Source organism: Emydura macquarii, unplaced genomic scaffold (genome assembly GCF_026122565.2).
Source record: "Emydura macquarii macquarii isolate MOO-44397 ecotype Brisbane River unplaced genomic scaffold, CSIRO-AGI_Emac_v2 contig_2897, whole genome shotgun sequence".
Classification (NCBI taxonomy): domain Eukaryota; kingdom Metazoa; phylum Chordata; order Testudines; family Chelidae; genus Emydura; species Emydura macquarii.
Genome location: NW_027133034.1, coordinates 1,374,163 through 1,391,245, shown reverse-complemented (window position 1 = coordinate 1,391,245; position 17,083 = coordinate 1,374,163). Strand labels below are relative to the sequence as shown.

At 40.1% G+C, this 17,083-nt stretch overlaps 1 protein-coding gene across 1 annotated transcript in view; it reads left to right on the top strand.

Moving 5' to 3' along the window:
* DOCK8 (dedicator of cytokinesis 8) overlaps nt 1-17,083 on the top strand; it is a 107,683-nt gene that overhangs the window by 69,257 nt on the left and 21,343 nt on the right. Inside the window, exons 26-32 of the mRNA XM_067569331.1 lie at nt 1,162-1,317; nt 4,829-4,968; nt 6,077-6,246; nt 8,326-8,474; nt 9,993-10,175; nt 11,253-11,388; nt 13,066-13,153. Of these exons, the coding sequence (XP_067425432.1) occupies nt 1,162-1,317; nt 4,829-4,968; nt 6,077-6,246; nt 8,326-8,474; nt 9,993-10,175; nt 11,253-11,388; nt 13,066-13,153 (1,022 nt within the window). The remainder of the gene's footprint in view (nt 1-1,161; nt 1,318-4,828; nt 4,969-6,076; nt 6,247-8,325; nt 8,475-9,992; nt 10,176-11,252; nt 11,389-13,065; nt 13,154-17,083) is intronic.

Here is a 17,083-nt window from a genome sequence, read left to right as displayed (position 1 = left end):
CTCCCCTCCCCCAGTAGTAGTAGTCTGCCGCTTTGTGGACATACTGCTTTAGGCCCCGTGCCATTCCTGCTATCTGTATTTCTGTCAATGGGACTCAGTGCACGATGTGGAATGCTGACATGAGCAGTATTTAAATTCTTCATAATTTACCAGTGGAAAAGTCCCTGTTATTGGAGGCAAGCTTGCTGTGTAGAACAGACACCACAGTCTTCTTATAGGCACATACCCCAACCAGTGAAGCCACAACTGTACAGTGTTTCAGCAGAGGAGCTTGGAGGAGTAGGTGGGAGAAAATGTTTGTGCTGACCCTGCTTCTCCTCTGGCATGCACTAGCTACATTTAGGCAGATTTTTCATGTCTCTTCTTCCCTCTGGACCATGCCACAAAGAGACATTTAGACTTTGGTCTTAAATTAAAAAAAAAAAATCCATCTCAAGCGCTAACGTCTTGTGTCCTTTGTGAATGTCTGCTTCAGAATCCTTCTGGAAAAAGCCAGTATAAAAATGCATGAAACCTCCAATATTTCCATATGAAGTTATTTGGTGTTTCTATATTTTTTCTAAGCACTTTGATCTTGTGATCCATATAGCCTGTTTCCATATAGCCTGTTTGTGATCCATATAGCCTGTATTAAAAGAAGGCCAAATTCTGCCATTCTGCTCACATAAACAACTTCCATTGAAATCCACAACTGTTTTGCCATGGTTTCTGCTGTGTTGTGGTGTTTGTGAAGGGATATGACAGTTCTCTTGGTGTGCTATGATGCACAGTGGAGGAGCAGATTCCTTTGTTTAGTTTGCCACAGGCACAACAGGGTTTTTTAAAAGCTAATATAAGTATACACAAAGGTGTATGTGGTGGAGAAATCCCTCAAAATTACTTTCCAGACAAACTTGCTAAGGCCATGGCATTTTTTCTGGAAGGAAAGAAAAATTTATCCTTTCTTGGGTGGTCAGCCAAGTACAAAAACACCACCACTAAACAGAGAGCACCTAATGGATGGAAACTTGTTTGACACAATAATCCAGTGAGCTTTTTACTGTCTGTTACCCTGCTCAGTTATTTCTATTAAATTGACTGACTCTGTTTTAGGAAGAGGCTATACGTGCATCTAAATTACCCATGCTTGTCACATGATATTTTTGTTTGTTTGTTTTCTAGCTGTCAAACAAGCTCAATACCCTCCCCACCCTAATTTCCATGAGGCTGGAGTTCCTACGGATCCTCTGCAGCCATGAACATTACCTTAATCTGAATCTCTTCTTCATGACTTCAGCGTCTGCACCCGTGTCCCCCTCTCCCTCTCTATCATCACAGGTAGGCATCATTCAATCCCGTATCACGAGTCTGTCACCGTAATGTGAAGTACATATGGAGAACTGGTGGTCTTTCCATTGTTGCTGATTCAGCTACTTAGGTCAGGCTTACTCACCCTATAATCATCAAGAGTTGTGAGCTCCTTTTTGTAGAAAAGGGGCAGAGAGGACCAATATCAGCAAGATGTTATTATGAAGCTGAATTTCACAAGTTCATACCTATCATGCCATGCAAATGTGGGGAAAATGTTTGTGGGAATTTTCAATAGGCACAGCTAGAGACACCTGTTGAAAACACCTGTGTACACCCAATGTACACTGATTACTGTATTTGTGAAGATGCCGCACACAGTAATCACTTTCCAGAGCTAACTTTCTTTTTTTCTCCAGCCTGGCACTAGTAGCACGGTGACTTTGCTATGACTCATCCCGGAAGCCCAAGACAATGCTCTCCCTTTTCTGTGTGGGGTCACTGATGTTTGTAGAATGCTCCCAAACCAGCCTGGGCCCATTGATTGCTCCCATGAACCTCATTCCAGATCCAGAGATCGTTTGCAGACGTGCGCTGATATGTGACAGCCCTAGGCTTCCTCTGCCCAACTAGCTGCTCTCCTCCCAGTCCTCCCTGGAATTCTCAACCTTATCCTGTGTTGTATTCTGAGGAGTCAATAGCCTGGCACCCCAAATTCCCTTCCCCTTGGGGCCTTGTTCTCTTCACCCCTTGGTTTTTCAGATGACATCCACTTCGCGGTTCAGTGCAGGTTGCCCAGTAGGGTTGGGTACCTTGCTACCACCTACTGCTAGTGTGAGGAAGCCTTGTCTGTGGGGTCAGCTGTCTGACTCCACCAGCCCTGGGCAACACCAACACTGTCCCCTAGGCTTTGCAGGCCCTACTGTTACTCTGTAGGTTAGCGATAGCCATGCTTTAGTCCTCTGAGCATCTTCCTGGAGTGTCCAGACCTTGGTCCACTGGCTGTTCGCAGCGTTCACAGATTCACTGCTCCTAAAGCAGCAGTATATGCCAAGTTACCAGCTTTGCCTCAGGTCCCTGCTCTGCTTAACACCCAGCACTTAATAGGGTTATGGCAAGTAAGGTTTTGGAAACAAATGGTTACGTATAAAACAAAATCATAACAAGATTCTCCCATGTCTTATGGAATATTGCTCACCCAAAATCCATGCAGCATTTTACAGCCGGGCTGGCTGTGGTCCTGTTTTCATGAGACAAGTACACTGTTAGCTTGTCTGCCGCATGAAGGATTCCATGTATTCTTTGCCCCCTGCGAGATACCAGTCCCATCCTTTGAGTTTTATTCATAAAAAGGACAACCACTACTGTATGTTTCATCTTGGAGATTTCCTTTCTGGTAGACTTGCAATCGCTGGTTTCTCCTGTGGCTCAGTACACAAGTAGGCGTAGGTCGTGAGGCAGACAATGTACATGTGACCAAACAAGGAGACAGGTGTCTGTCACCTTCTGCCTGAAAGGAACCCGCAGGAGTGTTGATTCTTGAAGATATTGAAGAAAAGAGCTGCTCAGTCTCAAGAACAAGTGGGCAGAGACCATCATTGGGAAGCAAACAAAAGGTAGGATTAGGGATGTCCCACAGCCCTAGGAGGAATGGTAGGACATGGCTGGGGATCCCGAGCCATGGGGGTTCATCTAGGAAGTTCAAGTTCATGCATCCTTCCCAAGAGATACTATTGAAGAAAAACTGCTGCTATCACCTTAGTTTTGCAGGTAGGACTTTAAGACTACCAAATCCCATATCCCAAGTGTATGGCAAGTCAATATTAATCAAGGCAAGGATTTTTCTTAAGGTCCTTTCTGATCATTTAAAATAAATCTTGAGGCTCTGAGAGTCAGGATTTCCGAGTGTTGTTTCTTAAGGCTGATTCTTGACACCAAATAATTGGAAATAAAATTCCACTATTAAAAATACCAAGGAACTCTGTGTAGCTATCAAAGCCAGACACTGCAGAGCGGAGTTGGGCAGTACCAGTTAGAATCAATCTTTTCCTTAGGTAATATCATCAACTCTTTCCTCCCTTAGGAGTCACCCACAAAGTGCAACCCACTCAAGTCAATGGGGATTTTGCTGCTTTTGCATAATTTAATACAGTAGCTGGCCACCAATTTAGTAATTCTGCTCTGTCTACAGGAGAGCTGCTAACTAGAGATAGGTTTTCAATAAGAAATGTTGCCTCGGGATAAATCTTCTGCAATTTTTGTTGAGAGTTCACATATGAAATTCACTTAACCAGATACTCTATGCCTCTATTACTGCAAACAAACAAACAGCTAAATCTGCATCCATTTGGCAGCTGAAATGGGACTACTATGTAGTGTCTGGATCCAAATTCAGGCCTGCATTGTCCCCAAGTTTAGGGGCGTTTAGAGGTGCGGTTTTCATTCAGCCCATTATGGAGCTTTGGATTGGCCACTAAGTTGGGATCTGGTCCTTTAAATGTTTGTTTTCTGGGAATATTCAAGCAAACAAGTTTGTTGGCAGAAATATTTCAAGTGAATATTGAAGAATATTAATGAAAAGCAAATTTTGACGTGTAAACCTAAGTATCTGCACTGGAAAGAGATTCTAAGAGTTATGCTCACCCATTCAGGAACAGAAACATACCAAGTGACCTGTGGCTCTGATCCATGGTTAAAGCTGAGACGCTGATAGTACAAACTCAACAGCAACTCCACTGATCCTGGATTGGCTGTGCATCAGCCCCAACCATAAGTTACAGCGTTTGAAGGCTGCTCTAAATTACACCGGAGCCAGCGACCCCAGCCAGAGACTGCCAGGGTACAGGAAAACCTGCTGGTCACACTTCTGTACCAGCCGTGGGATGGGGAAGGTGGAAAAAGAAGCTGCATGCATCAAAGAAGCAACTAGGCAGGCTCTGTGCCATGAGAAGATCCCCCTGCATTGAAGTGATCCTCCCGTGGTTGGCTATGCCAGCCTTAGGGCTGCTTTGTGCCAGCAGAGTGATACAAAGCAATCTGAGCACAGGGTTGATTCTGGCTTTGTGTTCTATTCAAACTAACAAACACAGCTTGTTTGCATATCAAACACTCGCACCGAGCTGCTCATGCATAATTAACACAGAGGGTTATTCATAGAAACTATTCGCTGAATAATTCCTCCAAACAGATTTGAGAAAACTGTGAGCAGAAACACTGCAAACAGCAAAAGAGGCTAAATTCATTTAACAAATTACTCTGTCTTAATTACTGTTCTAGCTTTAAAGAGTTCAGCACAGCTCTATATATTCATGAACATTTTTTGCTTCATGGCGATTTTGGTAATATTGATTGAAAAAACTTGAAGTTTTTATTGCACAGTACAATATTTCCCTCAGATAATTACCTTCTTCCCATGTTATATTCGGCTGTTTGCAGTAGAACAGGCTGTTAGCTGTGTTTTCAGTGAGTTGTCCCTGTCGTCTGTATAAATTAGTTTTATTTTCTTTGATCATCCGTTAAAACACCCAGTATACTTTTGCAGAATTCAAGCTCCTGCTCTAGTTTCCAGGATCAGAAAATTGCCAGCATGTTTGACCTTTCGGCAGATTATCGTCAGCAGCATTTTCTGACGGGGCTGCTCTTCACTGAATTGGCAGCTGCATTGGACACAGAGGCAGAAGGGTAGGTTTCTCAGTTTTTAAGAGGATTTTTCCGATGGCACAGTACCGTCATGTGAGAGACGTGGGTTTGATTTTAGGTCCAGCCTCTTGCTTTCCATTATGAAGATGCCGCAAAGGCAGTGTGATCAGCATAGCAAGAGAGAACACCACTTATTGCTCCCTCTGCCTTTGGAGTAGAATCGATAGTTTCCCTGGCCTTGTGTACATTGGAGACCATTGGTATGTTACCTTCCATGTGCATGCTTGTAACAAACCACATGTTAACCTCCCTGTGCATGGTCATAACAAATGTGGAATTGCTCCCACGGAGTCCAGGCAACCACAGCACCATTTGGAGTAGATTTATTTTCAGTAAGGTGAACTATCAAATCAAGTTCTCTGCCTAGGAGGGCAGCTGTGGTGATATAAACCCAGGGGAAAAATAGGAGGATAATCTATGTTACAAAAAGCTTATGGGTAACTTCTTGAAGAGGGAAAAAAAGTTCTGCTGAAAAGAATAATCTCTTAAAGATAACAGAACTTTAACTATGCAGAGTTATGAGAACTAGACTTACAACATCTTGGAATGAGTCAGTTATATGTAGCTCTTACTGCTTCAGTCAAATAAATGTAGTACCGTCACTCTGTTGCTAATTTCTTAGGGATCACTTTGTAACAAGGCAATAATACAATGATTGCTTTATAGGCAATATGTTCTCCCCTAGTGAATGCATGTGTATTATTTACATGTGATAGTGCTAAATGTCACTTACTCTTAACAAGGTGAAGGCCTTGAAAACACTGCTGCCTTCCATCACACTAAAGGATTTGGTTAGATAGTTGCTGCACTTGACCATTGCTATCTGGCAAGTGTGTGACACATTTCTCCAAATCCATTTCTCCACCCTGTTGAAATTGCCTGGAATTGCTTTGCAGGTGTAAAGTCTGTCTTCTGGATCAGACTTATGTAGGAAATGCAGACTGAAATGTTACTGTCTCTTTACCGCATTAGAGATTATTCACAGAATATTTATTAACTTCCTCCACCTCAGTCATCTCTCATAGCCTCTCTGATCCGTATAACCTGCATGTGTCTCAGTAACAGAGCTAGTCCTTGTTTGTGCTGACAGAATCAGTAAAGTGCAGAGGAAAGCTATCAGTGCTATCCACAGCCTGCTGAGTTCCCATGACCTAGACCAGCGCTGCTTAAAAACAGAGGTGAAGGTCAAAATTGCTGCCCTTTACCTCCCTTTGGTTGGGATCATTTTGGATGCACTGCCACAGCTGTATGACTTTTCAGGTAAGACCTTTCCTTCCCTTATTTGATCTCTCAAAGTGACTTAATTAGGTGATCTGACAAAATATAAAAGAGATTACTTTAACTACTCTAACTCCCAACGTGCTTGAGAGTGTAAATGTTTCTTTAATTAAAAGTTGAATTTTCAAATACAGAAAAATGTTTATTCAAATACTATAAAATATAATCTGTACAGAAATAATTTGGTGAGCAAATGATTGAGCAGTCCTTTGTTTACACATAATGCGATATCATTGCATAATTAATAATTATTCTGATAGATGATTAACATATAGACATGGTCCCTGCCCTGGAAAGGTTACAATCTAATATTAAGATATAAGTGGGTATAACAAACAATAGCAAGGAGAATAAGGGTAACAATGTTATATTGTCAAATTATTTAGCTAGTGTGCACCTAGATGAGTTGGATTCAGTTAGACATTTTGTTTGCTCATTTTTATGCTACGTATTTAATTAGGAAGTATTAACAGGTTTACAAATTGGCTTGCTCATTTCATGTGTTCATTTTTCTATGACTTGGTAATACAGTTATCATGGTACTGTAGATAAAAGGAGCATTTGCAGGCAAATGTGACCAGCAGGCTCAATATTCTACAATAGAATTTTTCTCTTAACTCATGTAACTACAAATACTGTTCTAAATCTTTAATCCTTTTTAAAAATAATTCTCTAAGCTGTTTGATTCCATCAGATTTGTCTACAAAGAGTGCCTAAGAATTTGTCCCAGGCAGCAGTTTGACATTTTTTTCAGAGAAACCAGCTATTTATTTTCTATTTAAAGGACAATGCTGTGCTACTCACAAAACTACCATTTGTTTTCATGAAAAATTCAAGTCAGCAAAGAAAAATGTATTGCTGTTTTGAGAAAATAAGATTGTTCACAAATTATGAAAACTTTTTGTACATATCTGGAATAAAACAACAATATTCTGAATTTCTATTACCACCTGCCATCCGCGAGTGTACAAGTACTTGAAACACATTGATTAAACCTTATCAGACCCTGTTAATCTAGGTATTATCCCAATTTTGTAGTTGAGAAGACTGAGGCATAGTTAGGATAAGGCCTAAATGTTCAAATGTGTCCACTAGCTTGGGATGCATTTCTTTTGGGGTGTCTAAGTTGAGATGCCAGGTCCTAGTTTTCAGAGGTACTGAGCACATTGAAGTCAGTTGGAGTTGCTTAGTACCTCTCAAAACCAGACCTTAAGTGTTTCAAGTTGGGCACTCAGTATTAGAGGGCCTTGTAAAATTAGTTTAAATAATTTATTTGCTGAAGGTAACTCAGAAAGTCTGTGGAAAAACTGGGAATAGAAATGAGGTGTCTTGAATCCTAAGCCTGTCTTTTAACCAGTAGGTGACACCTCCTCCACTAGCAATTGTCAGATTTGTACTGTACTATATTGTATGTGTATTTCTATGAGACTTCTCCACCCAAGCACAGCTTTGGTGATAATGCTTAGTAATATAATGTCACTGAATCTGGCATTGGTGATTTAATCCAAGCAGTGCAAAGCACAGGTTTAATGATACAGTTCAGAGCCATCTTGAGATCCTTTAGTGCAGTGGTTCCCAACCTTTTCGAGTGTGCAGACCCCTTTTCAACCTCCAAACATTTCACAGACCACCACACGCTACTAGTTTTATTTGAAATTGTACATTTCCTTGGTGAGGATGTTATTTTTCTTTTCCGTGGACCCCTTGTAGTATCCTCGCGGACCACCAGGGGTCTGCGGACTATAGGTTGAGAATTGCGGCTTTAGTGTCTTTGCCTCTGAAGCATAAATCAACTTTGCCAGCTAGCAGGACTGGGTTAGAACAGATCCTTCTATCCTTATGTTTATTTGTATAACTTGGCAGTCTGCTGGTGGTTGCAAACTGTCCTACTAATCCTACACCTCTCCCCTCCCCTTTCACCTAACAAGCAGTGATTATCATGGGAATGCCAGTTGTTTCATTAGCCAACAGGAATACAAGACTGTGGAATTTAGTAATATTGAGACAACATAATAATGTTGGATTATGCTGTGCAGAGTCAAAGGAGCATTTCAAATCTAGTTTCAGAAGCCCGCAGTGGGAAAGGTCGTACAGGGAATCCAGATGAAGACCAAGATTCCACAAACCCAATCAATCAGTCTGTTGCCTGGGCCATTGCTGGGAATCAGTTCAACCTCCTAAAGACTTCTGGTGCATCTCTGTCTTCACTGGTATGTCTGCATTGCCTTGCCAGCCTTTTCTTCTGGCAGTATTATTTTTTTCTCTTCTCTTTGGGGTTGCCCTACACCTTCAGAGCACTGAAGAGACAGGCTCCCTGCTTTCAATTCAAGTAACTGGCCTGGAACAGCTGGGAGAAGTCACTACAAAGAAAGACCATCTTTGCCCCCATATCTATGGGCTGGAGAGAGAATACTCAGTAACCCTGTGGAAATGGCACATGTGCAGCCTGGTGAGCACTAGGAGCTATGAGAGGCTTATGTATTCTCAGTGATGATGGAATCTTCGGAGATTTTAGCTGCAAAGCTTTAACTGGTTTCTACTGTGCATGTGCAAAGTGCAGTTTTTCAAAGGCTTTTAAAACTTGGCCAAATTTGGGAGGATTTCAACAGGATCGCAAAAGTCATATCCCTGACAAAAGCTGCACCCCTGCCAAATTTCAAGTCCCTGCTCCAAACTGGGGGGGGAGGGGGGACGGGTACCAGAGCGTTTCAAAGGAAAGGTTGCTAGAATTTTTTCAAATGGGTAAAAAAAATTATTTCTCCCAGCCTTGTCCTTGGAAATGGCTGAACCATTTTGGCTGAAATAATACTACTAATTAATAATAAATAATTAATAAAGCCTGAATCAGACACATCTGTCAGCCCAAATGGTTAAAGTTTGCCAAAGTTATAAGCAAATGGGAAAATGTCAGACAACCAGCTCCGTCTATGATAAAGCTCTCTATTACATTCTTTATGCATTTGTACAGATTTATCTTTTGTTGTTGTTTGCTGTTGGTTTCACTTTTGTAAGCCAGCATAAGCAAAAGTTGTTTCTGTTTGCATTCTAATGTTCTAAATCCTTTTGGTATCAAAACAGGAACCTTTGATACATCCATATAAAGCAATATTTTCAAAAATAGTCATTCAAGTAACAGCCACTCACAAAAGGGTGATACGTATAAATAGGTAAATGTGTGCATAGTACACACTTAAGTATTTAAAAGTGTATTCTTGTGTACTCAGTTACCTTGACTGCAATCATTCCTTTATACAGGCATGGGAATATTTTTTGGGTAATTGCTTTAAAATTTGGCCTATGTTTTGTGGCCCAGATTTCCAAAATTGCATGGATATATCTGTGTGCACTAATGATCACTGAAATGTGTGTATCTGAATAAACATATTACATTACAAAAACAGTAGGAAACACCAGAGGAAGGTCCTTAATGATTAGGGAATTCTATCTCTATGCTACATGCTAACAGATATGATGTACAGATAACTACCAAGCAATGTCCCTTTCTCTCTCTTTTTTTCAGACACGCACGCACTGTCTACGCAGGCTCAGCTATACATTCCAGAAAATATAATCAGTGTTTTATAAATATTGAATATGGAATAGATGAATCACTCTCAGCATGAAATACGGTTTTGATACAAAACTCCACCACTATTTAATATTACTTAGCCTGTGTAACTTTTCTCCTTTTTCTCCCTCCCTGTAACATGTTTTTTATCTGTTTCTAGCCCTACAAACAGTACAACACATTAAGTCCTGATACTACTCGCAACCTTTTGATCTGTTTCCTCTGGATCATGAAAAATGCTGATCAGAGTCTTATTCGGAAATGGATTGCAGACCTTCCATCTATGCAACTGAACAGGATTTTAGATCTCCTCTTCATTTGTGTTTCATGCTTTGAGTACAAGGTAAATGGAATGTGACCCAGTTTTGTTGATGCTTTGTCACCATTTTTTAATAAACTCTAGTGCAGTGCTTCCCTGGCAACCCATAATTCTGTGATTGGAAGAGGTTAAATTGGCTGTCCTGTCATCTGATCATCACCCTTGTTAGGAATGAGCAAACTGACTGAATAAAATAATTGACCTAAGCCTTCCAGCAAAATTCAGATTAAACTTTTTATGAGATCCTATAAATTCTTTATTGATTTTCATTTTTGTGGAGATCTGAGCTTTTTACTTCTGAATGGAACCAGGAGAGCCAACAGTAGTGCAAAAGTGTGCTTTACCAACATTTCTCTGCGGGGACATTCGGATAAGCATCTAGGCTTTTGAGTATATTTCTAAAGTAAACCTTCAAACTTCGGAGCTTAACACATCATCCATTTTTACATATTTCTACAATCCAATTCCTTTCCTCTTTCTCTCAGGAACATAAGCAGCATGTGTGAAGGTGGGTTAAGGGTAGTTTTCTTCCATGCAGAAACTGCACTCTTTTTTCTACCCATTATAGCAAGCCATGAGATAGAAGAATGGTCTTGTGGTTCAGGCATGGGGCTGGAAGTCAAGATTCTCATCTGAGCCACAGATTGCTTCTCTGAACTTGGTCAAGTAACTTTTGCGATGATCCTGTTTCTTCATCTGTAAAATTGGAATAATACCTACCCACCTACTTCACAAGGGGGTTGTGAGGCTAAATACACTAATTCATGTAAAGCCATTGCATGGAAGATGCTATAGAAGTACAAACTATGATGGTAGCATAATGACAATGGGGCCTTTTGAAATATTGGAGTGTCTTAAAAAAATCTCTCCAATTCCACCTTTCTCCTTACTTCCAGCTATCCTTGTGTGCTTATTAACAGTACACACACTACCCCTTTGACAGTGTGCACGTTGTTATTGTACTCTGATTGTGTGTGCCCTCTGCCTGATCTGGATACTGTGGTTACAGCTTTGGAATAAGTGCTAACTTGACTACGTGTACTTTAAAGAGGGATGCTCAGAGACAGATCACTGAAACTTTGCTTTCTCATATACGTCCAGGGCAAACAAAGCTCAGACAAAGTCAGCACCCAAGTGCTTCAGAAATCAAGAGATGTAAAAGCCAGGCTAGAAGAGGCTTTACTGAGAGGCGAAGGAGCCAGGGGTGAAATGATGAAACGCTGCAGGACACCAGCTGGTACTTTTTTCCCCCCTCTCTAATTTTTAATCTAATTTTTATCAAAAGACCTCAAGCAAGCTGTGGATATAAATGTTCTTCCCTTTGTGTCTTTGGAAGACAGTAAAAGCAGCAAAAACCCAACCTTCATATCTCTTGTATTTCTCTCCCTTTCCTCCTCTTGCAGTTTTTTCAATGCTTTGCTATGGATAAAAATGTATTTAGCTTTCAATATGTATAATATGTGAGCTCTTCTTATGTTAGAAATATGCAGTCAACATATCTCAAGAAAATCACATGTAATGTTTCTTTGCTTCTATTTTAAGTTATGTATATTCTATTAATAAAAGGTGAGACACTGTCAATCGCCGTAGGCCCAAAAATATATGGAGAGGCATTTTATGCAATTAGGGACTGAGTTTCAGCCAGACCTCAACCCAACTTCTAATTTTGTGGCCATATGATTCATGTTTGTTGCCTTTAGATGTGACGCATTCCATTTATACTTTTTTTTTCAATTATTTTTCCCACTGCTAGAACTACAAACCCAGCCTGGGATCTGAGAGTCAAGCTGTTATGTTGACTTGTGCATCGTTGCCAGTAAATAAATGTATTTTGTCTGCAGTGATGATCCACTTAAAAATTCTGTAGATGATGCCCAATGCAGAATAGAATCTAACTCATTCTCCCATAGTTGTATTGGCTCAGCAGAGCTAACCGGAATGAAAAAAATAGTTGCAAACAAAGGTCTGTGTAGGTGGGGATGTTAAATGGAGGGATGCTGGCTTCCTGGCACATTCACCCCACCTCCAAATCCTGTAGCCTCTTTGCCATGAGGATAGTACTCCTTATGGATTTGTGGATCAGAGAGGTGAATGGAGTGTTCTCCAGCAGATTTCTGAGAGCTGGGAGTTATTGTTGTTCCAAGCAACATTAATTCCGACTGGGCCTCCCCTACATCTGCTATTGTGCAGTCACATTGGGAGACTACCAGCTGGGTAGATCTGCCAGGGCACTGGGTCTCCATGAGTGTACTGAGATTGGTATCTCTGCTGGCCTAGGGGTTGCACTCCCTACCTGCTCCATACAGGGCAAATCTTGCCCCTGTGATGAACTGATGAGGAATATGAGTTGAAACTCACAATGTTTCCTGCCCTTTATATGGGTTTTCCTATTTTGGGGATTACATGGCCCCTTATTTTATCAAAATCGGAAGCAGACAGGACTCAGAACATGTAAGAGGAGCAGATCTATATGAACCTTTCTTTTAATATAACTTTTCTAACCATATCTTTCTTGTAGGAGCAGAAGGAAAAGGGTATGTGCACTGAAGGCTTCCATGAGTAGTCTGTGCGCACAGTGATGTCATTATATTAGTGCCCTCATACCAGGAAGAAACATGACAGTGGTTTTAAAATATTAAAAATAAACAAGTTGCTTATCCAGAGAGACAGTCAGTTCAATTCAAAATGGAGTTTTAATTTTCTAAGGCATTTGTAACAAAAAAAAATGTATAAACCCAGCTTTTAAAAAATGATTGACAGTGTACATTTACTAGAGTCCAGGAGAGACTTTAAGATGGGAGATTTGCAAACTGTCTGACTGTTAGAGAAATGTAGATCCTCCTGTATGATTTGATATCAAAACCCAGATCTCCCCTCTTCGCTTTAATCTCGCTGACCTATCCTGCACTCTTAGGGAATGACAGATTCCCAGGGTTAAATGAAAACCTGCGGTGGAGAAAAGAGCAGACTCACTGGCGGCAGGCAAATGAGAGGCTAGATAAGTAAGTCATTTAATAAATTTATATCACATTTACCAGAACCACGCTTGTTTTTCCCAGGATGATTTTATTACAAAATCTGCAGCTTGCATCCAGTTCCATTTTTCCAGAGGGGAAAAGAAATCAAAAGCACAGTCATTTCAACCTGTGGTGGGGTCTGCAGACTATGTCTAAGATTTCCAAAGGGGTCCACACCTCCATTTGAAATAGTTTAGGGGTCCACAAATGAAAAAGGTAAAAAACCACTGATCTAGCACAAGGAGGCTGGCTGTTGCTGTGACACAGTAAGAAGATAGTAAATGCTTGAATGAGGTGTTTAAGCAGGTATCAATATTAGTTTTGATTAATTGCATGAGTGACACTGGGTCACTTATCTGTATGCCAAAAATCCAAAAGACGGGTTTATATGACGTATGTGGTGGTGTAGTTATAGCTACTTTATGTAGACAGCATGGTAGTATCTGCTTAGTCTCACTAAATGGAGAGCGGTCTGGATCACTTGGTAAGCTAGGTCCAAACAAACAATATGCATTTAAATACCACTAAATGTAAATGTGCAGGTCTAGGAAGAAAGAGTATAGGTTATAATTACAAGATGGGGGACTCCATCCTGAGAAGCAGTGACTCTGAAAAAGATTTGGGAGTCACGGTGAATAATCTGGTGAACATGAGCTCCCAGTGTGACGCTGTGACCAAAAGGTAATTCTTGGATGCATAAAGAGGGGAATCTCGGGTAGGAGTAGAGAGGTTATTTCACCTCAGTCTGTGGCACTGCTGTGACCACTGCTGGAATGCTGCATCCAAGTCTGGTGCCCACAATTCCAGAATGATGCTGATAAATGGGAGGCTCATAGACAACACTCTTAGACTATAAGGTCAGAAGGGACTATTATGATGATCTAGTCTGATCTCCTACATAACGCAGGCCACAGAATTTTACCCACCCACTCCTGCAATAAACCCCTAACCTACGACTGAGTTACTGAAGTCCTCAAATAATAATTTAAAGACTTCAAAGTACAGAGAATCCACCAGCAAGTGGAGAGAGTTCAGAGAAGACCCACAAGAAGGAAGGATTAGAAAACATACCTTACAGTGCTAGACTGAAGGAGCTCAATCTATTTAGTTTAACAAAGAGAAGGTTAAAAGGGATAACGTGATCAGTCGATAAGTACCAACATAGGGAACAAATGTTTAACAATGGGCTCTACAGTCTGAAGTATAACAAAATCTAGTGTTTGGAAGTTGAAGCTACACAAATTCAGACTGGAAATATGGTGTACATTTTTAACAGTGAAGGTAATTAACCACTGGAACAATTCACCAAGGGTCATGGTTGATTCTCCATCTCTGGCAATTTTTAAATCAAGAGTGGATTTTTTTTTTAAAGATATGGTGTAGTTCTAAAGTAATTATCTATGGCTGTATTATACTGAAGGTCAGACTATATGATCACAATGGTCCCTTCTGGCTTTAAAATCTATGAAATCAGATGAGCAAGATTTGACCCTTTGGGTTGTGTTTGAGTTGATTTATTTGTGAAGGAGAAAAAAGGTGACATGTTTTTCCTGTTGCAAGTTGTAAACTGCGCTTTGTAGATACAAATTTCTGCCACTTTCCAAAGTATGAATGCACAGGTAAAATAGATCCACTTAATCAACAGAATACAGTGATAAATAAGTGAATGTCTATAGTTATAGAAAACTGGCTTTTCATTTAATCAGTTATGCTACTAACCGGACCTGCATACATATAGAAATTTGGAGAGATGTCATTTTTCCATAGATACTTGTCCATTATGAACCTGAATTAGACTAATTGAAAGGATTGCCTTTCATTAAGGTGGTGCAGAGGCCTCTCTATTAAAGTTGTAGTGAGCTTCCATGATAATGACCTTCTTTAGCTCCCTTTTTGATTTTGGCTTGAATAATTAGTTTGGCCCTGTTTTTCTACCCTGGGGTTTTGTAAATGCTGTGAAGTTAACCACACAGTTGTCAGTAATCATAACTGGTTTTTTAAAATACAGATTTTTCATTTTGGAATTCATTGTACTTTGAAAAAAATGAAAAATCTCTGCCCTTTGGTTAATGTATATCTCATTTCCTCACTAAAATCAATTTCATGCAGTCTCTTATTGCCATATTTGTATAGTCAGGAGGTTGCTGGTACAACCTAGAAATACTGGACTAAATGATGTAACAGTTGTAACTATGGAATGGAATGCTGATTCAGGAGGATTAGTATAATCCCTTTTTTGAAAACAGAAGTTGAAATGTTGGGACCAAATTTTGTGGTCCTTTTCTTTCTTTCATAAATAAAATTCCTATAAAAGTCAATGGGTTTACTCCTTACTAAGACAATTGCATTAGGCTCTTAATTACCCAGCTGCATGCTAAGCAGGAGTGGACCAAGGAAGACAAGAATGGGACAGAGGCGATTTTAGCTGTGGGGCTGCGAAAGCAGTCACGGGGTAATTAGGAATAAGGATTCTGTTTGTCATGAAGATTGTTCATACCCAAATTTTCACTGGCTGAGCTGAAGTGGTGGAAACCCTTGTATGGATAGTCTTCTTTTGGTTTAAAAGTGGCTTATTATGATTTAGCTTAAACCTGTTCCTAATTGACTTAAGCTAAACCAAAATAAATCTGGTTTAAACTTAAATAAGTGTTCAATACAGTCTTTTGCACTGGTTCAACTAAATCGGATTAAGATCACATCTTTAGTTAAACCTGTATGTAGACGAGGCTTTTGTGTTTATATAGCACTCATCACTATGGTATCTGAGTGTCTTGCTCAGTCCCTAGTGAAGCCGCTGAGCCAAGGAAGGAGCCAGGATTCAATACTTAGTGCATTTCCCACTGGAAAATTATTTGCACATTGTCAGTTTCATACTTCAGAAGGCATTTGGGAGTAAGTTGGTGGAAACATGTTCAGTTTCATGTTGACACTTGTCCTCATTTCTTCCTGCCCCGTCTGCCTTGAAGTAAAGATTGTAGTCGCTGTTATAGCCCAAGTGGAATGTCAAGAAAGGAGTCAATCAATTGGAGTAGCTAATATATAGAGAGTGAATTATCCAGTGGTTGCTGGAAATGGTTCAAAAGAATGTGTTGTTTATTTAATTTGTGTAGACTTCACCCTTATTTAGCAATACATGGCTTGATTATTGCAATCACCTCCTGGCAGGGTTTCACATTTATTCAAAGCCATGAATGATGGAGATCAGTCATGTTACACTTGCCCTTATTTCCCTACCCTCGCAGTCTATAAAACTGTCAAGATGACTTGAAGATGGCAGTGCTGGTCTTTACTAGCTGAGATTTCCAGCGTCATCTCAATATAAATTTTGAAGCAAATATAGTAGAACATTCACAGAAAGCAAATTGCAAATTCACACCAGAAACCTGATGGTAAGAGTCATACAACACAGCCAGGGGACAGAAACACACGATGTGGGTGATGAGTCCTGTCAAAGCAGCTTTGATTTCAAATACTTAATACAACTAAGAGCTTGCAAATAAGCTGGAGCCCAGAAGTTATTCATGGATTCTTTTGGTTAATAATTTTGAATAATGAATACACATGAGCAAACCACCTTGTGTTCATGGATAACTCAAGGTCAGCGAGTAGATGAACTTTGTTGAACACATCTTTTGTTACCAAAAAATTGTTACTTGCTACCCCTTCTCATGCACCTTAGTCCATCCCTCCCTGCTTTTAAACAACTCACAATAGTCTTTGTTCATACATTATTTTTTTAATTGCCCATGTTAACCACTGTTACTTTCATAGCTAAGACATTTTTTCCCTTCCCCCTTTACCTTTGTAAGGTCCCCTTGTATTTTTTTTTCTTTTGCAGTTTTATAAAGGGTGGTTTTATTCTGTTTTGTTTTGTTGTTGTATTGCTGCATGTATGTATTATGAAATTATTGCATA